Genomic DNA, 24,578 nt, shown 5'->3' with positions numbered 1-24,578 from the left:
CAATTATTATTTTTATATATTCATTAAATGATTAACTTATCACTATATCATAATAATCATCTGTTTCACGTTTTCACCTTTTAAGTTGAACAGAACGTGCCTGATATAACACGGCGGAGATTCATTATATAATATGTAATTTATATGCATCGTAATCATATAATAATCTCAATTATTTAAACTTCCTTTAAAAGAACACCCTGCGTTTTAAGTTTAGTATGCTGTGAACGATACACTGATTCCCACGATATTCGATTTGTTATACTATCATGATAAAATATGTGTATTTTGGGTAGATTTTTGTTTGTAGGGACATTTACATTGTATTAAACAGTTGTAAACAATGTTAAAAATCTGAAATAAAGAATGAGATGAACTCGAAGAAAATGATAAACTACAAATATTCAATGAAAAAATTACAAATTTCGAACGTCCTTAAATAATTTTATAAAGTATTTTACCTTTGTATTATATCGTTATTTAAAAATTAACGTTTACTGGAATATCGTATCTTATTACGTTCGTTATAAACAATTAAAAAATAACTTAGGTAAAGGTTACATTAAAAGTAGATAATTATATTTTTCGTTTATTATCAATAAATGAGTTTAATCCTAATTTAATCCTATAATCCATCTTTAGATAATTACTATATGATTGTTTGTTTATTTTGTAGCAAACATATACAATAACAAATGTGAATCATACTCAATAAAATGTCATCCACGTGATTCAAATGACAAATTCAGATAATTGTCGATTACGAAAATACTATTTTTTTTTCAAATTAATATCGGAATGTGAAGTACGTGAAATGGAAAAGAACCTTATAAATTCTACGGATTAAGAAACCCTCGTGCACACAATACAGCTAAATATTTACACATACTATGTATCAGGTGCGCTGATAATTATGAAACCGACCTTAGTCATAAAATTGACATTTTGAAATATGTGTATCATCCTCGTGTTTTTATCTGTTAAGAAATATCTTCCTTCAATTTAAATCATTTTTCGAAAACGTTCGTTATTATATCTTAAGTATCATGCCATACCGACAAATTTAAATTCCACGTTTAAAAATAAAATCAATCTTAATAATTATTTTTAATTTACGAACAGAGGACCTTGTAACTTGAAAATTTCCAAAACGTTAAAAAACTGCAAAGTTATAAGCGCTGATTTCGTTTAAATTTTCATTAAAAAACTAATTTACTATCTATATAATTCATCAAGTTTTACGATAACATAAATTTTGAAATTAAAATTAAAATCGGAATTTTTCACTTTTCCTTGTTAGACCACTTCATAGAATCGTCAAAATTAATATTAATCATAAAATTTAATATGTCGTCCATTGCTGACACGTAGAAAGTAATTTACTACAAAGTAACCGATTTTCTTCCGAAAGTTGCCTCAGTGAAACTAGTTCGTTCATATGCGAATTATGAAATCATTTACGTCAATTTTCCTTAGACACGACGATAAATAATAGTAAATAATTAATGTGAGAGATATTTAACGATACTTTTGAAGAAGCCATTATAATTAATACGTATACAGCGATATATTGTAGACATTTCCTTATAAAAAGATATAAATTAATTTATATAGGAAAAAGGAAAATTAACATACTTTCGTCATAGAATAAGAATTACAATAAACGCTTATCTATGTAGATAATCATATTATTTCATAAATGGAAAATAAACTGTAAATCAAACGATTATAAAATATAATATGTACATATTATTGCAATTAATCATGATTATTCAATTATTGTATTTAATTTATAATATATATCTTCTCTATGTAATTAATGACCTTTTAACACAAAAAATTTAATTTTGGTTTTCAAAATTGATATTATCTCGAGTTTTTACTACCCAGTAATAAATACCTCGACATAAACTATACAAAAATAGCCAATTAAATTGTGCGTGTACTCCACCGATGCATTAGTGATATCCACTTTTATTACATTCGTGTGTCAAAAGCGTATCATATTTCAAAATTTCCTCCTTCTTGTTACAATTACTTTATTTCTTTTTTATTATCGAAGCAATGGAACATGTGTTCACGAGGAGGAAGAATAAGCCGTATGATCTTAATCACGAGATCGTACAAAACTTGCATGTACTATCGCGATTTCATGAATAACGTGACCAATTTATTTAAATAAACTGTCTGAAAATTAGAGAAAATTGTCATTGAACAATTTTAGCATGATCATGAATGATCATTTGTCGTAGAGGCAGTTGATATTATTATCTAATGATAAATATGCAATAAATAAATGGATATACATGCATAATAACAATAATTAACCAGTCAAAACAACAAAATAAGTTCAAAAATAAAATGTTATTAACCTTGACTTCAGTTTCTTATAAATAAGTATCTTTTTTCTAAGATTCTAATTCTTAATTAACAAAAATGTTCATCTATTGTTTTACTAAAAGAAAGTGATTTAAAAAGAATGTAGTACAAGCTTGTCACCTTTAAGCTGACCTACTGAACCGCGATAATCGTTTATATTTAAAGCGTATACAACATTGTAGATATGCAACGTCCTCTAGAATATTGTGCCAATCATATTCTGACCCCTTAGTACAAGCGAATATATGCTCATACTTGTGATTATATAATGATTTAAAACAAGCTTCATGTGGGGTTCCCAACTGAGAGGGAAGTGATTGAATAACGGATTTCCTTTGGTTGTAGGACGATATATACAAATAATAGATAACGTAATACGCTCACAGCGTATACATTAACAATTCGACATTGAATAATTAAACCAAAACTATCAAGATGATACAGTAACCTATGATCACAGTCATTTTTTTTATTCATATTAAGAAAAAGCTATAATTTCAATTATTCGGTCATTTCAGGACACAAATAAGCAAACTACATCGTAATGTTTGTTATATATATTTCATTGTCTCTCGTAGTTCTTTTTGAATACATTTTTTAATAGAATAATGCATTTATCATTACTACTATTGAGAAAATAGCAGTTTATTCATAAGTAACGATTTTATTAAAAACAGAATGCACAAACGCTCATATAATAATTATATGTATTAAAAAAGCAATTAGGATCCGTATATGCCCTAATTAATTTTAATTTAAACGTGCTGTTTCATTGATTTAGATAAATGCATTGTATTGCGTATTTGCATTAATTTTACTTCATAATACATCTTTGAGGAACAAAGTCACACATACATATTGTACATACATATAGATTAAATTAAATGCATTGTAAGCTAAACAATAAGAAATAATTGTAACAATTATAACACATATAACTTAACATAATAAGTAGAATGTATTCCACAAATATTCACAGTTTTTAGAAATACAGCAAATTCTCAGGATGGTAGACTAGAAAACTTGAGAATGTTATAATCTCTGAACAAGTTTCTTTTATATCACGTTTGAATTCAGAACTTTTTTTTCGCAAAACTACTAAAATAAAATAAAAACTGTATGTCTTATATTTATTAAAATTTACCATTAATTGATTTTAGATGACCCTATTTTTAATGACACGTTTACAACATCTAACAAAATTTAGGAACATACATATTTCTATATTGTTTAGTGTTTAAAGAAAATTGTTTATAATGAAAACTGAAATAAACATAAATAAAAATGCTTGAACTAAATTGTATATAAATGTCTTCTGAGTAATAAAAAGTAGTATATCTATTTAAAAAATAAGCTGCAATAATACTAAAATTATGATATGAATAATTGTCCGTGTTTGAGCAAAAACTTCGTAATTATACATATTTGTATTTTATTTTATTAATGTTAAATTCATCTTATTTGCAGATTAAAACATTTCATTTGAAATTTATTTAGCAATTTAATTTAAGAATTTACTAAAACATTTTTCACTGTAATATAAGAGAATGTAACAAACTTCGTTTTTCATGCTTCTTATTTGTATTGTTCACAAATATTCACATTAAGACTTATGATAATTGATGTACTGGATCAATGTAAAAGAAGAATAAATGCTTTTTACATTAGAATAAACTAGAAAAGGAAAAGAATCGAAATTTAAATATTTGTTTCTTTTTTTAGAAAATACTTTATATTTTACATGAAATAAAAACCAATAAAAACATTTGTTAATCTAATCATTGCTTATCTTTTCACATTTAAGGAATGTAAGGTTAGCAAATTAGATTAAAAGATACTGTTAAAGGTGTACCTAAAGTTTATCTATTTTATCTTGTGCCATTCATAAAAATTTTTGTTGTTTTCAGTGTATGCACACATTATTGAATAAAAATTTTATAATATACTACTTGGGCTAAAATTGCTGGAAGACATAAATATATAACTGGACATTGGATTATGAGGAGAAAATATAATTTACACCTTGCCTTAGATAAAAAATTGTTCATCATGAAAGCAAACATATCCAATTCTGAATACAGTTATGAAAATTTCCTACCTCGTGGGCATATTTTATCGGTAAAACTGAGGGAAATTTTGTTTAAAGAATTTAATACTTTATTGGAGGTTAGTGTATTTTATGCTGTTCGCTGAATGATATGAATACCACTATCTGTGTGAACTGGTGAAGACAATTCACCAACTTTGAGAGCAAATGCTGCTTGTTCAAAAGGCTTTTGCATTGCACCTCGACTAAATGGTCCCAAGTCCCCACCTCGCTTGGCTGAACTACAATCGCTATATTTTGAAGCAAGTTCAGCAAATGTTGCTTTTCCAGACACAATTTGTTCTCTGTAAGCTAGGTTTGTAAACAAAATTATAAAAACATATAATAAAGGTCACCACTATATTGCTACAATAAAATAAAACAAAGTAAAAGTTATTGATATCCTACATTTGATAAGTTCAAGAGCTTCTTCCTTTGATCTTGTGATATTTTCTTCTCGCCATGAAGATGGTCTTCTAGAACCTGAATGTTTTACTAACAAATGAGAACATTGAACTTCTTCTGGACCATCTCCCTTATTATTTCCAGATGGATCAGCTGGTTTATCTGGCCTATCCCATTGACTTTCTTTAGTATAAACATTTAAATAATAATGTTGTCCTATAAAAAAATATATTGATTAATAGTACATCATGGATGTTTTAAGTCAGGGAATATATATCATGGTCTATATTATATTAAATATACTGCTTTATATTATTATAGTTTACAAAATAGTTTACAAAATATCTTAGAATATAATAAATATTATTATACAAATTATCATATTTATAACAAATAAAAGCTATCAAATTATTAATACCTATTTAAATTGACAAGTTATTTAACATTTTTGACGTAATAAAACTATATACTTTTCAAAACATTTAATGCCATGTTAGTTTCGTGAATGACTGTAATATTATCACAATAAAAGAAAAAACGTATACATTCGTTAAATTTTCGTAATTTGTTAACAACTATGTTTGTAATAACAAACTTTTAGCAAGCGTAATATAAGTTTCCCGGAAAAATGCCGGCCGTATGTTCCATACTAGAGCCGATACAATGAAATACCATAACTAATACAAAAAATATGATAATGAAGTAAATAATTAATTTTTTTAAAGTATTTTTTAGATAATTACTTGAATACTCAATAAATTAACGTACCAGTAGATCTGCTTAAACGTTTTTCCCAACCCGCTGGTAATTCTTCGTCCGCCATTGTTTCCAATATTTTTCTACTCTCGTCTCACGTCAAACACAGCAAACACGTTTCCACTATATCTAGTTACATATCAGCATGTATACCAGTTTAAGCAACTTTATCAATAAAATAACTATCTTTCCTTAAGGAATTTAGAAAACATATACTATGCCACGATCATATAAACAGAGACTTAAGACTAAGCGATATTCATATATCGAAAGTATAGAAGAAATTGTTCGAATATTGAGTCGTGAGAAATCAACATGGGAAACAAGAAGGTTCTTATTCTGCGCATGCGTGACATGGTATGAATGTCTCAGATAAAGACAGAAACACTCTACTCATCTATATCTGTCTCGCAAGAACAAGAACTTTATTGTCTTCCATGTTGATTTTTCACAGCTCAATTTTCGGAAAGTTTTCCCTAGCAAGTATCAAAGCTATTTATTTGGCCGTATGCTATATAGTATAAGCTGGTATAAGATATAAATTCAGCACAGGGAATATCTTACATTGGAGCAGAGAGGAATTTTTTCTCTGGCTGGGCATAATAAAGGCAGATAGTAGCAGAAAGACAATTTCCTCTCTGGTAGTAAATAACCCTTGAAAACGCGATCTCTTGAAAATAAATATGTAATCTAGGAGAAAAAATAAATTCGAACTCGAATTCCATACAAATTTCATATTAGGAAAGATATATGTATTTATTGTAATAATTCGTAAACCAACATACATATTTTTGCAACAAGACTGAAAAATGGTCATAAAATAAATAAAAAATTTGCTATAATTTACGCACTACCGTTATCGATAAAACATGGTTACCATGACGGCATACTATAAACGCTTTTTCTATACATTAAATCTTTGAAACGTGCGTCAATTTATCTTTTAGAACATTGTTTAAACGAAGAATCAAAACTAAATATGGCTATGAATAATAACATCGATGCAGTTTTGACTGAGTTAGGGTGGAATGATGGATTTCGAATACCGGTAGCAAATGAAGAAAATAAACGATTAGAAGAAGAAGTAATACAATCATTTATGCTATACTAATTTCACTCGTGTTTTGCACATTATGTATAAATTCTTTTGTCTGTTCTGTTGCACGCTTCAGTTTTAGGCACAGTAAATTTTTGCACAGTAGTATGAATAAATATTTATTATAATAAATAATTAGTTTGGTACTATTATTTATTTATAGAAATATATAAGTAATGTAAGTAATAGCTTGAAATATTACTTATTCTATTATTTTCTACGTATGCTATATTTACTTTATTTAATTTTTCATAATATTTATACATAATTTTTTATTAAAAGATTGAGAGGAAAATGAAACTAAAGGAAAATTTAAGTACGAAACTCGAATCAACGGAGGAACGAATTAAGATGATGAAAAAGCATATTAACAATTTAATAACAGAGCAGAATATAAATCAAAAACTTTTAATCGCTCATTCGGCGCAACTTAAAACTGAAGACCATCATTACCGATTGAGTTGTAACACTGAAACGAGCCTTCGCCAAGAGGCGCGACGTTTTCAAAAAGAATGGCAAGAAGTAAATGAGATAGTAACAAACACTGAAAAAGAATTACAAAAGATGATGAAGAAAATAGAAATGTCGAAAAATACACTAAAATATGATGAAAAGAATCTACGAGAAATGGAGGAAATATTAAATGAAAATGAAAATAATAATGAATTAATAGCACAATATATGAAAGAAGACTTAAAAGAATATAAGGTAAAAGAAAAGTAAACAAATTTAAAAATAAAGCACTAGTGTAATATACATACAAAGATTTCATTGTATTTATTTGATTTTTCTGTTATTTAGGAACTGGAATTAAAAAGACAGAAACTTAGCAAAGAATTGCAAACATATCGTGATTCGATTATTAAAACAACTAATGAAGCGCGGGAAGTGGAGATTATACTTAATCGAACATCTGCATTGTATAATCAAGCATTGATAGAATACCGGCAAATGTTTAATCAATGGAAAGAAAGCGTAATCATGTTACAACAAAGAAATAATGATATCAAGAAAGTCATTCAAGTATAACTAAACATTTCATTATGTCCTTATATTAAACAATAGTTTTAGTAAAATTTAAATATTTCTTGTTATTTATTATACTTATTAGCTTCAATTAAATTTTAACTATACTAATTGTAAGTAATATAGTAATTATAATAAATTATTTGACAAGGAAACCGAAGCACTGTACGAAATTTCTCAAGATAAAAAAAAAGTACTTCAAGAATCAGAAAAATTCTTGATGGAGCAAATTGAGAATAATAAGCAAGTTCAAGATTCAATTAAAAAATTAGAAAAGGAGCTTACTACAATGAAGGAAGAACAGGGCAACATGAAAGAAATGATTACTTCATACGGAAATCAAGTAAGAATCGATCAAGTTAAAGTACTTCTAAAGTCCTCCTACTTAAAATCTTTCTCTATTTTAAAATTTTAGCTTGTTTTACAAAAAGGTATTGTGAAAGAGTTGACACAACGTGTGCAGCAAGTAAGAGCTGACATAAAACATAAGAAATCACAAATTCAAATTAAAAATGCAAAAATAGAGAAAATAGATAAACAAGTAATAGATTTAACTGCAAAATTGCAAGACGTTACCAATCAAAAAGTGGACATTGAAGAAAAGGCAAAAGAACTAGAAGAAATGATAGAGGTATTTATTGCTAAATAATTGTTGTTATATAAAATAAAACAATATATTATGAAACAATATAGGAGCAAGAGAAAAAAAAGACCAAAATGACTAAAGAAATGAATCGATTACAAATGGCAAATTTACGTGTAATGAATCAAATAAAAGACTTACAAAATGAGAATAAAGTTTTAAAGATGGAATATGAAAAGGAATCTAAAAAATGTGAATATTTAGACAAATTACATACCAAAGAAGAACATATTTTAGAGGATAAAAAGGAAGTATCATACCAAGCAGAATTCGAAGTGCGAAAATATGAGATGAAATTGAACAGATTAAAAGGGCTTGAATATAACAAGTCTGAAGTTGAGAAAAAACAAAAAAAGATTGAAGATCTTCAAAACACTTTAGATGAAAAAATAAAAGTGTCTAAGTTATTGCAAAAACAGATTGCCACTTTAGAAGTAAGTTGTTTCAAAATAACTTATTTATTAAATAATACACTGAACCTATTTGCTTATTGTATAGGATAATATGAGGAAAATTTCAAATAGTATAGCACAAGATAACAATGAATTAGAATATTTACAAAATAAAAAACAAGATCTTGTTCTTCTAATGAATGCAGGAGAAAAACAATTAAAAGCTGCTCAAAATTGTTATGAGGAAAAACAAGTAGAAGAAAGTATGCTACGACTTAGAGTTTCTCAAATGGAGAAAATGATGTGTAATATAGGAGAAAATGTTTATGATTTGGAAAGATATAGACTTGAATTGGAAGCAGTACGTTTTTCATAGAATAATACTTTTAACATTAATAAAAATATTAAATAATTAGCAATTTAAAATATCAAAGTAACATAAAATTTTGATAATATTATTTAGGCAATGCGGGAACGAAAAGCAGAAATTGTTGTACAGAAGGAATCTCTAATTGTACAAAAAAGAATTGCAGATGGTGAATGTTCAGAATTAAGAAGTGCTATTGCTGAGAGAAAAATACGAATAAAGCAATTACAGGCAAGGTATGACAATTACATAGCATTGTTAGGTACTAATCCTGATGGAACTCCAATGAGTACTACTCATATGAAGATTCAAAGTGCACAAGAAAGATATCTTTTACAAGAACAGGGTGATCAATTAGATGAAACAATAAGAAAAACTGAAGATGAAATACAAGCCATGGAAAATACATTACGAGTAATAAATGTTTGTAATGACAAATATAAGGTATCCTTAACAACAGATGATCAAAATAAACCGGAGATAGAAGAACATAAAAAATTGGATGAAGAACTGCACAATGCAGAACAACATTTGAAGCAGAAAAAGGAAGAATTACAGTGTTTAACTGAAAATATGCAGGTATTCTACAATGTACTTAGTTGAACATAATCTTAAAAAATAAAAAGTATATCCAATCACAAAATAAAATGATTTTAATAGAAAATACAAAATGACTATGTGAAAATTCTGGAAAATATAGAGGAAACTCAAGAATGCAAAGAAAATAAAAATCAATATTTAACTGACTTGAAACATCACATTTATGAACAAAAAGAAAAAATATCAAGAGCTGATAAAAGTTTACAGAATGTCCACAAAAGTATTCAACGATTGTATGAAAGTACAGGAGACAAAACCGTGCTCATACAACAGGTTTGTAAACTACATAATGTGTTTTATAGTAATTATAAAATATATTATATAAACTTATCTTAATTTACATTCTATAGAAAGAGATAGAATTACGTGAACTGCAAGAACAAAATTCCATTGCTTTGCAAGATATTGCAGAATTTACAGTTCACCATATAGAAGTTGAGCCTTACATTAAAAAATTATTAGCATCACAGAATATAGAGTTACCTACAAATTTATTTGGCCAATCGCCAGGATCCAATCATTCTCATAGTAATACAAACTTATCAGAATGTTTACCAAAAAGTACAAATAGAGAAAGTGTCTATGGATCATCTAAGGGAAGTAGTAGAAATGTCATCAATATAGAACCACAATTTGAAAGTATGTCCATAAAAGCATATATAATAATTTAAATTATAAACATTTATCAGTCATCCAAAATTATTATATTTCAGTTGTTCCAATACAAAGTACATCAAGGAAGAATATAAAGCAGAAACAATTATCTGTAGAAGCTTCCATACAAGTACAATCAATGAAAAAAACTTTTTAATATAATTTTTTAAACATTGTATATTAACTTATTTCTTATTATATATATTTACCAAGAATAGCATGTAAAATAAGAATTTTAAGCAATATTTAAAAGATAATTAAAAATGTTAATGAAAAATGATTTATCACCAAAAACGGGACTTTTAGAAATATGAAACCCATTTAATATATATTAAGATACCGACTAATTACTTTTAGGTTACATTACTTTCTTTCATCACAATGAAGTATACATAACTTATACTATAGATTCAGCATATACGAGTGTTTCCCAAAACTGTTATCAATTTATTTGATTACGCATGCATCATGTTGATTATGTATAACTGATAGTTTTATTATATTAAGAGTTTTATAATTCATAACTATTCAAAGTCCGTGGCAAATCACAAATATTGTACGTAATTTTTCGCATTATAATAAAAGGTATGATAATCACAATAATACCTACTTTATATTTTAAATATATTACAAAATTAAGGAAGAATAAAAAAAAAACAATTAGTTTAATAAAATAAACCTTTCTTTTTTCCTTTTTATTTCAAATAATATAAGATTTCAAATGTGCCAAATGATTTCAATTTTTTATTAACCCTACATAACCTTCTGATAATGAATGAAATAACGATGTTCAAACAAAATTATTGAAATATATTTAAAAGTAGTTAAAATATAAAAATTTAATTAGTTCTAACATGGAAAAATGTTTCCAGATGCCAGATATTACCGAAGTTTCTAGCAACAAAGTTTTCAGCGGATGGCAGAAAGTCTATTCGCACGAAAGGTACTGTATAATATATTTTTTATATCAAAATTATTAAAACGCAAGATTATTTAACGTGTAAAATATTCTAAAAATGCTCAATTTCACATAGTAATAACTTTTGAAATAGTTGATTCCTCGCCTTAAAACGCGTGTTTTCGTATTCTATACGTCGGAAACTACAAAATTGCAGAAAAAAAGTCAATAATTTTTAGTCTCTTGGAGTAAAATGTAACCAATTTTTTTATAATACAGCTATGAATTGGGATGTAAAATGAATTTTGGAATCTTCCTTCCACCGCAAGTGGAAGAAGGACCTGTACCCGTCATTTATTGGTTATCTGGCTTGACATGTACAGAAGCTAATTTTGTTCAGAAAGCAGGTGCACAAAAATATGCTTCTGAACAAGGAGTAATCTTAGTTGCACCTGATACTAGCCCTCGCAATCTTAATATACCTGGAGAAGATGATGATTGGGATTTTGGAACTGGTGCTGGTTTTTACGTTGATGCAGTAAAGATGCCGTGGAAAAAACATTACAGAATGTATAGCTATGTTACTAAGGAACTACCAGCTTTGATTAATGAAAAATTTCCTGTTTTACCAGACAAACAATCCATAATGGGTCATAGGTAAACAGTGGGACAACCATTATTTAATAATTGGATTACTTAGTTTCTAAGTTGATCTATTCATTAGTTTTTAATAATGAGAATCTTTGCATATAATTTTATTATAAATTCTATAGTATGGGTGGACATGGAGCTTTAATATGTGCTTTAAAAAATCCTGGTTTATACAAAACAGTATCTGCTTTTGCACCTATAAGTAATCCAATTTCATGTCCATGGGGGAAAAAGGCATTCTCTGGTTATTTGGGTGGAACAGAAACTAATGCTGCATGGAGAGAATGGGATGCTACAGAATTAGTTAAAAAGTACAATGGACCTCCTTTGGATATTTTGGTTGACCAGGTATTATACTATCATATTATATTATGAAATAAAGTTTTGTAATAAATGAGTATATAATTTTAGGGAAAAGAAGATAAGTTCTTGAAAAATGGACAATTACTACCAGAAAATTTACTATCAGCTGCAAAAGATGCTGGATTATCTCTAGTTCTTAGATTTCAAGAAAGCTATGATCATAGTTACTTTTTTATATCTACATTCATAGAAGATCATATTAAACATCATGTAAAATATCTTAAATCTTAATTTAATATATGTACTTATTTTTTTTTTTTTTTTTAATATGTTTGTCATCGAAAAGTAAATCTTAAATAAAAATAAACGTTACAATAATGATAATAATAATAATAATAATAATAATAATAATAATAATAATAATAATAATAGCTCAAAAGAGATATATTTAATTATATAAATTATGCATATGCAAAATATAATAATTATTTATTTTTATTCTGTGTATATAGTATGTGGAATCCTTCCGAGACTTGGGAACCCAAGCTTTCGTACGAATCAAAAAAATTCAGGTGAGATCGGGTGATTCCCTATTAAAAAAAAATATGACCCTATTTAGAAAAATGATGATCTTAAAATCTTCCCACTATTCGACCCGTAAAAAAATAATTTGTACCATATGACGTTCCCTTTCGAATCAAACAAACTTTTGTTAAAACATTTTTTTAATAACTTCAATCCCTTATGAGGTATTCCACTGTTCTCATTTAAACGGAACATCCTATATGTAAGCATGAACTCAGATGCAATCTGTTCAGGAAACCAAGATCTACTTATTAGGAAAGGATAGTATCATTCCTGATTAATTATTACCGAATCGATTTTAAATGACTCTCGGAATCTTGAGTAATATCGAAATCTAATAAATTGAGATCTCACCTGTTCCACCCAAATTTTGCCAATCCATCCCAAGCCCGTGTATCCCAAATTGTGTGTCTTCTTCATTACTATAAAATTTTTAATAATTTTATCATAAATTATAAAGAACAAAATAAATGTATTTTCTTTCTTATATAATTCCACTTCTAACTTTCAAAATTTTTCGTAATATTACAAATATATAATATGTATTAGTATCAATTTTATAACAAGGAGGTATTAATTAGATCTAGGTGGTTCACGGATTTGATGCCAAAATACTAATACTGGTTCACGTTTTTGCCATATATTGGCACTACCCCACATTTGCCAAAATCTATAACAAAGAATATATAAGAATATAAGAAAATATATAAATTTTTATAAATTTTGTACAAGGGCTTACATTCCAAATAATGCTCCACCCAAATGTGCTGCATGATCAAAACGTTGCCAACGCATAAGGCATCCCAAAGTATCCAAACCCATTACAGCTTTCATGACCTGATCACATAGATATTTTTAGTAAAAGATATATAATCTAATTCACATATAAAACTCAAACTTTATGTAGTTAAAATGAAATTATATATACCGTATTCGCTGTAAATTTGAACATTGGAAGAAAAATAATAGATAGGTATGCATTTGGAAACTGAGTACATACAAATCCAAAGACACCCATTATTGCTCCTGACTATGTTGCAATTATTAGTATGAATATTGTTACATTTAAAATCATATTTATATTAAATTTTAATCAATACTCACAGCTCCCAAAGAAGGATCTCTTATTCCAACAACAGCTTTATATAAATAACTTGAAAAACTAGATACTACTCCACTAATTAAATAAAGTGCCAAAAATTGTTCTCTACCCAATTGAGCCACAGCAATTTTAGAGAAACCATATAATACATACATGTTGACTATTAAATGAAGAAGAGAACAATGGGAAAATGTCACAAACAACATTGGCCAACATCTACCTTGATTAATAGTATAGAATTTAATACTCTTATATATACCTACATTATAATAAATATTTTTAAAGATATGTATTACTCACTAGTGGTAGGAGTGCATGAAAAATATCGATACATTGTCAATCGAAATGCTGGTATATGCCATGACAAAAATACCAACACATTTAAGAAACATATAGGAATAAATATTCTTTCTCCTTCTGATAAGTTTTTCCACCAATTTTCCATTGTATGTCTCCATCCTGTTCGCTAAATAAAGTAATATGTAAAAATATTTTAATAAATCTATATTTGAATCTCAATATACAAACATGTATTCCCCATTGTTTGTAACTTCTGATTATCCTATAGGTTTTATCTCTGACACGTTCATATTCCCAAATGGCAGTCGCAATAAATGTTGTTGCACTAAACTGAATTAAACACAAGAAAACTTATAACATTAAAACAATGGATTATGTTTAAATTAACTTAGTATAAATTGAAATAAAATTTAATATCTTAACAATCTCTTACTATGATAGTAAAGGTAAATGGTTTCCATAAATTGGGAAAATATTCTGATTGCTTTTTAAGTAACTCTTCTGATAGTGAATTTGATGATTGTGATAGTTTTGTTTTACCTCTGAACTTATGAAAATTTCTAATTTGTTTATATCCTTTAACTATATATAATTTAGGTTTAAACTTTATTGCAGTAAAAACACTGAAAAAAAATATATAATTATAAGTAAGTAATATGAAATCATTGATGAACATAAAAATTTGAGATATAAAAAACTATCTTACCATTTATATGTACTATCACCTATATGTAAAAATGACCTAAGAGCCATATTGTAGGCCATCCAAAAACAGTAGAAAAATATCGTCAATCCTACATTGATTTTATAAAAAAAATTTGTCACATAATATTATAGTCAGATACCATTCATTCCTATCACTAATTCTTATAATAATTTACACTTTTATTCACTTTTTATAAAAATCACTTATGTCAAGTTTTCCCATAGGTTTAAAAATAAACAATCAGCAATTTTTGAATGTAGTCGTTTTCCAATTGTATGATCAAGGCCGCGCCCCTTTTTACTGTAAATATATAGCCATAAATTATTTTAATTTGTACGAAAGTTTATCACAAATCAAATGTTATAGTAGTTGACGTATGAATTTGTAATCTACCGTAATTCTTTCAAGTAGGCACATATGTTAATTATATATCAGGTATATATATATTGTAATATATGTATCGTATATATGTGTTGTAATTATAGAATGACATAAAATTATACTTACTGCAATCGTTTTATTTATTGCTTAACATGTAATGATTATGTTATTAAATACATACGTGAAAATTTTACACTGAATACCTTAATGCCAGTATTACAAGTATGCATTTCCCATGCATGAGAATTAGATATACTAAGGATAAGAAAATACGTTTTAACGAAAAAAGAAATTATTTTTCTGTTCTTAATTTATGCTTTTTACACACATTCATTTAACTTTCATCATATTAATAAAAATCTGTCCATATTTAATTTTAATAGGGTTCATAAATTCCGTCGACCAATTAGAAGTATTAAATTATAGTCGAAGAAACTTACATGCGAATCGGATATTTTATTTGAAACCGCACAATTTCAAATACATCGGTAACGGTCAACGGTTAATTCGATTTCAAGCAGACTCTGTTCAAGTTTAAAATTAACTGATTCAGCATATTCATCTCCGATCCACCGTGATTAAAAAATAATTTTTGTTATTATTGCTACTGTATAATAAGGTATAATTTATATAAAGACATCACTGTTTCACGGTGAACGATTCAAAGGTAATTAATTATGATTATTTTTAACAAAGTCTTGTTTAAAGTTTATGGGGTAAATCAGGTAATCGTTACAAATGAATATGTTCTAAGTGAAATGATATAAGTATTTATTAGAATATTTTGGTAAAGCTTATATGGTTGTAAAGAATAATGGTTACAAAACGTGGGTTTTAATAGGATTGTGGACTTCCAAGAATTATGAAACATAGGTCTCAACAGGATTATGCATCTTCCAGAGATAAAATATTTCGAACAGTGAAATTTATTTCTTACTAATGCAATTAGTATATATAGTATTATACAATTAGTATAATTAGTACATTATCTTATTTACTTATAGTGGGGTAAACATGTATTAATGTTTAACGTTGGATCTAGAGAAAAGGATTCTTCAATGACTTTTAGATCAACCTCAGACAAAGGAACTTTTATTTAGACTATATTATGACCATTATCATGTAGTATTGGTTGGACCGCGTATATATCTTTCCTACTTCTTATACTTACAAAACTAATAATATATATGCATCTAAAACACATATAATACATACACATTACAATAAAGTAATTAAAAAAGGTCTTCTCAAAATTCATAAGGACGTTATGCATCAATAGATTGATCAAAGTTAATAAGTTTTTTAAAACAAACATATACATTAAAAGATAAACATTTTATTCCAGATGAATGAAGATGCAGTTAAAGTTGCTGTTCGCATTCGTCCATTAATAAAAAGTGAAAATGAAAGAGGATGTCAAACATGCTTAGATGTTGTTCCTGGTGAACCTCAAATTGTTGTATGTAATACAGCTAAAGCTTTTACATTTAATTACGTATTTCCGCCTAATGCTACTCAAGAGGAATTCTATAATACGGCTGTTAAAAGTATGGTACAAAATATTTTTCAAGGTAAAATTATATTAAAACATAATTCTGCAAAATACTGTAATTATAGTTTATTTTTGCAATTAATGTAGTAGTGTATTTATATACCTTCTTTGCAGGCTATAATGTCACTATATTGGCTTATGGTCAAACGGGAAGTGGTAAAACTCATTCAATGGGTACAAATTACATTGAAGAGGAAGACATGGGCATTATACCTAGATCGGTGAATGATATATTTGATATAATTTCATCAAAGGAAGATTGGAGTTTTAAAGTTACAGTTTCGTTTATGGAACTTTATCAAGAACAATTATACGATTTATTAACTGATAAACAAAGAAATCAGTCTATTGTTGAAATCAGAGATGATGGTAAAAATATAAAGATTGCTGGACTTGTAGCAAAAGAAGTTAAAACTGCAACAGAAGCATTAAACTGTTTGACACAAGGATCTTTAGGACGTGCTACAGGTGCTACTGCAATGAATGCACAAAGTAGCAGAAGTCATGCAATATACACTTTATGTGTATATCAACATAAAAAGAATGACCTGTAAGCAATATATCTAGAAATTACAAAATAAGATTTATTTATAATATATTTAAATATTTTGTTCTTTTCTATTTTAATATAATCTAGCAATACAGCAACAACTGCAAAGTTTCATTTGGTAGATTTAGCTGGATCTGAACGTAGTAAAAAAACACAAGCAACTGGTGAAAGATTTAAAGAAGGAGTTAATATAAATAGAGGTTTGTTAGCATTGGGTAATGTTATATCTCAATTAGGAGAGGGTGGCCCTGCAGCATATGTTGGTTATAGAGACAGTAAACTCACAAGATTATTGCAAGATTCTCTTGGTGGAAATTCCATAACATTAATGATAGCATGCGTTAGTCCTGCAGGTTATTATTGTCATAAAATTTGAAATATTTGTATTTAATACTAATGTTCAAAATAACTTATATTTTATATAAAATACTTTTAGATTATAACTTGGATGAAACTCTAAGCACATTAAGATACGCAGATAGAGCATGTAAAATAAAAAATAAACCTGTAGTTAATCAAGATCCACAAATTGCAGAAATAAATCGTCTAAATAAACTAGTACAAGAATTAAAACTTGCTTTGGTAGACAATGAAATTAAGGTCTCATGTCCACTGGAACATCAGGAACTCCAGACAAAAAACCAATGTTTACAAAAAAAAATAAGGGATTTAACGGAAAAGTTAAATAGTAATTTAATTGAGGCTGTAGTTATGTATGAAAGGGCAGAACTAGCTGAGCAAGCTAGAGAAAAAATTCAGACTGACATGATAAAGATATTAGAAGAATCTAAAAAACTTTTAGATGATTTTGATAAAGATCCTAATAAACATAATGAACATCGTTCAAGACTGGAAGCTTTGTATTTAAAAATTCTTGGTAAGTAACATAAGGAAAAGTTATTGATATACGATTTCTAAAAATATTTCCTTACTTATGATAAATAGATATTCAAAACGATCAGAAGAAAACATCCGAAGAACTCATAAAAATATCGTCTGATAATGCAAACACATTTACAATAAACTCTGAAGACGATCCAGAACAGATGTGTATGGATGAAGTATGTTCTCCAGATAGTTTAGATGATTTTCATGAAAAACAGGAAGAACATACTTTGCTCCAAGCTAAGAGGAATGACGAAGTTCAAAATATCAACAAAGAACTTGCTATTAAGGAGAGTCTTATACATCAGCTTTTAAAAAGCTCATCTCTAACAATTGATTATTCCAAAGAAATACAGGAAATGGAGCAAGAGATAAAAACACTTCAGATAGAAAAGGAAGAACTTCTGCAAGCTCTACAGAATGTACAAGCAAATAATGCTAAGTCAAAGTAAGAATTTTCATTAAGGACAATAACTATTATTTTTAAAATTTTTCTTCATTTCTTCAAGTTTTTTAATTTATTTTGTTTGTTTTACAGATTGGCAGAAAATAGACGTAAAAAGGTACAAGAATTAGAGAAAAAAATAACAGAATTAAGGCGAAAGATATCAGAGCAAGATAGGATAGTTAAAACGAAAGAAAAGCAAGATCAACAAATAAGGAATTTATCAAACGAAATGCACGTGTTAAAGCAAACAAGAATAAAATTAATTAGACAAATGCGCAATGAATCTGATAGATTTACAAAATGGAAGGAATCAAAGGAAAAAGAACTGAACCGTTTAAAAAATCAAAATAGAAAGCAAATGAACGAAGTGACACGTTTAAAATTGTGGCATAGTAAACAAGAAACCGTTTTCAAAAGAAAGATGGAAGAAGCTTTTGCTGTTAATAAAAGACTGAAGGTAATGAATTAAGATTTTTGTTTGTAATGCTTTAATTGAACAATAATTAATTTTATTTTACTTAATTTTATTAATTATTTTCTTTTACTTTACTTTTAGGAAGCTTTAGATTTGCAAAAAAGAGTGAGAAAAGAAAAGATGAATACTAATACTGATAAAATTCAAAATTGGTTAACTCAGGAAATAGAAATATCGGTGAGCACCATTGATGCAGAATATTCTCTCGAAAAATTAATGCAAGATAGAGCATCATTGGCGTGCATGTTAGAAAAATTTCAAAACGATGATGATGTAAATGGGACCAAAATTGCTGAACTTACTGAATTCCTAGATTTACGTAATACACAAATTACCGATCTCCAGCAAAAAATAGTTGAATCTGATCAAGGTAAATGTTCCATTCGCTAAATGGTACGATATACGTGTTAATGTAGTAAGTTCCTTTGTTCAACTATTAATTATATACGTGTGTATTTATTTAGAAAGTAGAGCACATACAAGATGGCAAAAAGTACATACAATGGAAGGAGCAAAAATTGCTCTTGAACTATTATTTAAACATGTTACAGAGAGTAGAAGAAAGCAATGTGTAAAGGAATATGAATACAATGAGCTTCAGGTTTGTATATTTGAAAACTATAGACTATTTAAAAGTTTACATAAATTAGACAAGTTTCTTTTAAGTTCAATATCAACAAACTAATTTAAAATTATTATGTTTCTAATAATAAGCGTAATTTTAGGGACAATATGAACTGTTGCAAGCACGTTTGAACGAATACCGGGTCAGAGAGAAAGAAAGGCGTATGTCAAAACAACTTGCATTAAATGATACACATAATATTAAAGAATACGAAAGTGAAGATAACAGTAAACTAAGAGAAAAATTGGAATTTTACAAACAAAAATGCGAAGAACTAGAACACACAGTTAATATATGCTCTTAATTTTATTACTGATAAAATTAATTCTCCACTAAAATATTATAAATTGTTTTGTAAATTTTTCAGCTCCCACGTAAAATTCAGAACAAGGAAAATGTGAAACCCAAAGCTGTTAAAGACGTACAGGTTGAAGATATTCAATCTGAAACAGATGATAGTACCATTGAAGATGATGTTGAAAAAGATCCGGATTGGACACGAACACCACTTTATAATCGTATACGGAATCTTTTGGTAATTCATTGAAATTAAGAGTTTATTATCTTTGATATTTAAAACAATATTCTTTATATTATTAATTCTAAATAATATAATTTTTATTTTCAGGATACAACAAAATCTTCATCACTTGACCGTAATTCATTGAAACGGACATCAGATGGCGATGCAAAATGCAATTGTAAAACGAGTTGTGCTACACGAATTTGTCGTTGTCGTAAAAACAAAATTATATGTGGCAATAATTGTAAATGTGTGGAAGACCAATGTCAAAATAGAGATAAAAGAAATGTAAGCTTGTTATTCCTTCTAATAATAATCATTTAAAATTATTTCATAATCTATCATTATTATCTTTAGTTGAATCGTACATTATTTATGGATCAGTCGAAAGAAGATGAAAAAGCACAGGACGATGAATTTCTAAAGAAACCAAGGTATATTTAAATTATATTTTTGTAATTTCATCCATACAATTATATATTATTAAATCTCTTCTTTTTTCAAACAGACTAGTGGAGTGAATATCACCATCATCAATAATGCAAAGCTCAATTTTCCGGAAGTGCAATTTGTGTGTACGACATGTTTCATATTAAGATCATTTTACAAAGAGGCAACTGGATTTTACATTCTGACACTCAAATTTTATTTATTTTCTTATTTATTTATTGCTTTTTTATTGATTGGTTAGTTCAATATCTTACCTTAACTGAATAAAATACCTTATGTTCTAATATTCAATTATATTATATTATCTTATTTAATTAAGTACACAAATCTTATTTTGTCACATAATTGTAAATATATAATGTAAATAAATTTAGCTGCAAATATGCTTATTAGATATTAAAATAATAAAATCTTTTACTTGATTTTATAATAAAATATAATCTCTTATGCATTTTTCCCAATCTCATTTTGTATGTATGTTCACAAATCCTCCAAAAATGACAAACCCTATTATGATGCAATTAGAAGTGCTCATACATCTAATTTATAAAAATTTAAATTTCATAATTTCATGTGGCAACTGCAATGTACATATATATAAGAGAAAAAATATATATTAATTTTAAAAATTAGAAAAGTATTTCAGACATATATATTAATAGTATATTTTTTCATATTACGTGTAAAATGTATTTTTCGTATTATAATAAATAAAAAGAATATTTAGATAAGTTCGCTCGTTCTTACTTATAAGATTTTAATAAAATATTTAACATACTTATAACATAAAATTTTAACATATTTATAAGATTTTAATAAAATATTTAATAAAATACAGAAAAATAGTAACTTATTTTTTAACATTTATATTTATTGATCTATTGCTACATTTATTGCAACAAACGTATTTTTGATTTAAATGTGACGGTAAAATTGAAGTTCATATGCATTTCCGTTAATGGAAGATAGAGCTCTTCCGGTTGTATAGAACAACGAACAAGATGGGTAAGTAATCGATGTTAAAATTATATTGTTTTTAAAAGTGTAAAGCTTATATTATTAAATATGTGTTGTTCTCATCGATTGTTTAATTTGTTTTCATTATAATTTCGTTAAATATTTAATAGAAAATTCTGATATAACAAAATGAAAATGAAATGTATTAATGATCTAACGTTTTGGTTTACAGGTAAACCTCGTGGTCTTCGTACCGCACGTAAGCATGTAAATCACAGACGGGATCAACGATGGAATGATAAAGATTATAAGAAAGCTCACTTGGGAACGAGATGGAAGGCCAATCCATTCGGTGGTGCTTCTCATGCTAAGGGTATTGTTTTAGAAAAAGTGTATGTATATTTACATTATTAAATCTCTTACTATATCATATTTATAGTAATTTCTGAATTGAAATGAATTTCTGTATCAAATTTTAATTAAGTGTTTGTATGTTTCTAGTGGTGTAGAAGCCAAACAGCCGAACTCTGCTATTCGTAAATGTGTGAGAGTACAGCTTATCAAAAACGGCAAGAAAATTACTGCTTTTGTACCTAGAGATGGTTGTTTGAACAATATCGAGGAAAACGACGAAGTTTTGGTCGCAGGTTTTGGTCGTAAAGGTCATGCCGTAGGTGACATTCCAGGAGTTCGATTTAAAGTAGTGAAAGTTGCTAATGTTTCGCTACTTGCACTCTACAAAGAAAAGAAAGAACGACCTAGATCGTAAAATCACTATCATGTATTTCTAATAAACCTATAAAACATTTTTAATTGAATTAGTATCTTTTTAATATCCATAAGTGCTTTTATTTTTATAAGAATACAAAAATATAAATTTAAAGATTGATATTTTAAAAGCTACTTAAAAGAAAATTAATATTACAAATCAGTAAGTATCCACATATCCATTCTTAGCTTCTTCAGTATGTGTAACAATATTCTCAACAGTTTCATTCAATGGAGTATTTAATTTCCCTATTTCTTTTGGTATATTGGCATTCAATATTTCTTCCTTTGCTTGTAGAAACTAAACATTAAATAGCATTTATATAAATTGATATTAATTGTATTAAATGTAAGAAGATCTATAAAAGTACAGAACCTGTGTTAAAGAAGAAAATTTTGAATATATATCGTTAATATCAGCATCCATGGAATATGATTTATTCTTCACACTTTTTGTGTTAAATGGTGACCATGAATCAATGGATGAATATGCTTCTATAAAATTCTTTTTTTCCTCATTAAATAACGAATCTCGATCATTTTCATTAGTTTTCTTTTTTTCATCCTGTATTTCATATAATTTTATATATTATTTCAAGACAAAAAACATAGAGTATTATAAAACATCTACTACACCAACAAAGGAATGATTCTATATGACAAATGAACTGAAAAATTAAGACAGTTTTTTCATGTCTAGCTCACATTCAAAATGATACTTTTTGATGAGAAATCATTCTTTTTGCAGTTGTAGCAATAGTTACAGATCACTTTATATAAATTTTTTAATGAAATTACTTTTAAAACCTGTTCCACTACACGTTCTTCTTCGTTTTTAAATTCAAAAGTTGATGATAATTCTTGATGTTCATTTAAATCCTTTTGCAAATTTTCAAAATACTCCATAGATTCAGAATAATTTAACTTTGGTTCAACATTACATGTGAACGTATTTGAATCTTCATTGATATAGACCTAATATAAAATATATCTGTAAATATACAAATCATATGCATACATGTTTTGGATGTATTTATTTACATACGTTTAATATATCATCAGTGGATTCTTTTTCATCATATTCAGTATCAAAAGACTTAAGGAATAAACATTTAATAAAGTCCAATAATAATCTTAAAGTTGGAAGTTGTTCTTTTAACAGGCAATTTCCCTGCAAAAGAATAATTTAAATTTTTCTGTTGCCAATAGTACAAAAAGAAATTATGTAAGACACCAACCAGAAATAATTTTTTATCAGTACAAATTCCAATTTCGGAATAAGATTTTAGTAACTCTTCTGCAAAAGAATGATAATGTCTTTATATTGAATATATTAAATATTATTTAACTACAAACTTCTAATGTTATTTAGTTATAAAACCTTCTAAAGCGGCGCCTTTTAGCTTTTGTAATTTGGAAGCTATCAAGGGAAACTTCTCAGCCAAAAGCCAAGATAATAATGAAAGTCGATTCTCTCCATTAAGAATTGTTACTTCTATATTGTTTGCTAAAGCTGTTGTAATTTTTGGATATCTTATTTGTACTAAGGTGTTATAAATATCAGTCATAAGTTCTTCTGTATTACTCATTGTTGTACATTTCTTTTCTATCCTTGTCGTATGTATAAATTCTATTTTGTTATATATCTATTTTGATTTTTTATATAATTCCTTTCCCTTTGAGATTAGATAACTAGTTACTAAGACAAATATAAAATTATAAATAAAATCACACTAAATCACTTATTATATTGAATACGTAACTCCGTGACCTAACCCACGGTCATGTAAACGATTTAACGATTTGTAGTACTTTATATGACGGTGACCTAACCAATTTTGGTAAATGACAAATAAGATTAGTTGTATTTTCGTACACATTTGTAATTTCAAAATACATATAAAAATATGTTTACAATATTGTTATAAAATGAACAATTTTTATATTTTAGAATTTTTATTTCGTAACACATATGACAAGAAAATTTATATGTGTATATGTATAATTTTTATTTG

At 27.2% G+C, this 24,578-nt stretch overlaps 7 protein-coding genes across 12 annotated transcripts; 4 read left to right on the top strand and 3 right to left on the bottom strand.

Annotated features, from left to right (window-relative positions):
* Positions 1-2,921: 2,921 nt before the first annotated feature.
* Positions 2,922-5,873, bottom strand: LOC100651164 (putative peptidyl-prolyl cis-trans isomerase dodo). The gene is made up of 3 exons (XM_003397622.4): positions 5,639-5,873; positions 4,874-5,086; positions 2,922-4,777 (listed from the first exon to the last, which is right to left on the bottom strand). The coding sequence occupies exons 1-3, from the start codon at positions 5,691-5,693 to the stop codon at positions 4,557-4,559; spliced, it is 489 nt and encodes a 162-aa protein (XP_003397670.1). The 5' UTR covers positions 5,694-5,873; the 3' UTR covers positions 2,922-4,556.
* Positions 5,874-6,347: 474 nt separating this feature from the next.
* LOC100651287 (coiled-coil domain-containing protein 39) lies at positions 6,348-10,603 on the top strand. Its single transcript, XM_012311961.3, has 11 exons — positions 6,348-6,710; positions 7,005-7,430; positions 7,524-7,745; positions 7,900-8,091; positions 8,164-8,379; positions 8,442-8,825; positions 8,890-9,144; positions 9,247-9,729; positions 9,811-10,023; positions 10,101-10,389; positions 10,464-10,603. The coding sequence occupies exons 1-11, from the start codon at positions 6,606-6,608 to the stop codon at positions 10,559-10,561; spliced, it is 2,883 nt and encodes a 960-aa protein (XP_012167351.2). The 5' UTR covers positions 6,348-6,605; the 3' UTR covers positions 10,562-10,603.
* Positions 10,604-10,791: 188 nt separating this feature from the next.
* Positions 10,792-12,631, top strand: LOC105666056 (S-formylglutathione hydrolase). The gene is made up of 5 exons (XM_012311874.3): positions 10,792-10,989; positions 11,277-11,347; positions 11,582-11,959; positions 12,076-12,301; positions 12,365-12,631. Exons 2-5 carry the CDS (start codon positions 11,277-11,279, stop codon positions 12,545-12,547), a joined length of 858 nt encoding a protein of 285 aa, XP_012167264.1. The 5' UTR covers positions 10,792-10,989; the 3' UTR covers positions 12,548-12,631.
* Positions 12,632-13,293: 662 nt separating this feature from the next.
* LOC100651646 (presenilins-associated rhomboid-like protein, mitochondrial) lies at positions 13,294-15,626 on the bottom strand. Of its 6 annotated transcripts, none has more exons than XM_012311878.3 (10): positions 15,457-15,621; positions 15,137-15,249; positions 14,950-15,037; positions 14,677-14,866; positions 14,472-14,573; positions 14,244-14,409; positions 13,946-14,163; positions 13,770-13,871; positions 13,581-13,678; positions 13,294-13,511 (listed from the first exon to the last, which is right to left on the bottom strand). In XM_012311878.3, the coding sequence occupies exons 3-10, from the start codon at positions 15,006-15,008 to the stop codon at positions 13,415-13,417; spliced, it is 1,032 nt and encodes a 343-aa protein (XP_012167268.1). In that variant the 5' UTR covers positions 15,009-15,037; positions 15,137-15,249; positions 15,457-15,621; the 3' UTR covers positions 13,294-13,414. The 6 variants fall into 6 exon arrangements, with proteins under 6 accessions (XP_012167268.1, XP_020720444.1, XP_048264362.1 ...); XM_020864785.2 differs by lacking the exon at positions 15,457-15,621 and adding an exon at positions 15,343-15,445; XM_048408405.1 differs by having other exon boundaries at positions 14,472-14,593; positions 14,950-15,249; positions 15,457-15,626.
* Positions 15,627-15,802: 176 nt separating this feature from the next.
* Positions 15,803-21,132, top strand: LOC100651407 (chromosome-associated kinesin KIF4). The gene is made up of 14 exons (XM_048408403.1): positions 15,803-15,997; positions 16,676-16,901; positions 16,997-17,432; positions 17,520-17,785; positions 17,869-18,309; positions 18,378-18,765; positions 18,856-19,222; positions 19,322-19,610; positions 19,705-19,841; positions 19,966-20,151; positions 20,233-20,400; positions 20,494-20,676; positions 20,746-20,822; positions 20,897-21,132. The coding sequence occupies exons 2-14, from the start codon at positions 16,676-16,678 to the stop codon at positions 20,907-20,909; spliced, it is 3,177 nt and encodes a 1,058-aa protein (XP_048264360.1). The 5' UTR covers positions 15,803-15,997; the 3' UTR covers positions 20,910-21,132.
* Positions 21,133-21,726: 594 nt separating this feature from the next.
* LOC100651763 (40S ribosomal protein S23) lies at positions 21,727-22,613 on the top strand. The gene is made up of 3 exons (XM_003397627.4): positions 21,727-21,843; positions 22,028-22,187; positions 22,297-22,613. Exons 1-3 carry the CDS (start codon positions 21,840-21,842, stop codon positions 22,562-22,564), a joined length of 432 nt encoding a protein of 143 aa, XP_003397675.1. The 5' UTR covers positions 21,727-21,839; the 3' UTR covers positions 22,565-22,613.
* On the bottom strand, positions 22,602-24,407 carry LOC100649814. Its single transcript, XM_012311882.3, has 6 exons — positions 23,945-24,407; positions 23,802-23,860; positions 23,609-23,734; positions 23,362-23,538; positions 22,940-23,128; positions 22,602-22,864 (listed from the first exon to the last, which is right to left on the bottom strand). The coding sequence occupies exons 1-6, from the start codon at positions 24,150-24,152 to the stop codon at positions 22,724-22,726; spliced, it is 900 nt and encodes a 299-aa protein (XP_012167272.2). The 5' UTR covers positions 24,153-24,407; the 3' UTR covers positions 22,602-22,723.
* Positions 24,408-24,578: the final 171 nt, after the last annotated feature.

The sequence above is a fragment of the Bombus terrestris genome, chromosome 9 (assembly GCF_910591885.1).
Source record: "Bombus terrestris chromosome 9, iyBomTerr1.2, whole genome shotgun sequence".
In the NCBI taxonomy this organism is placed as follows: domain Eukaryota; kingdom Metazoa; phylum Arthropoda; class Insecta; order Hymenoptera; family Apidae; genus Bombus; species Bombus terrestris.
The sequence above is the reverse complement of the archived record's forward strand: the minus strand, read 5'-3'. Positions and strand labels throughout refer to the sequence as shown.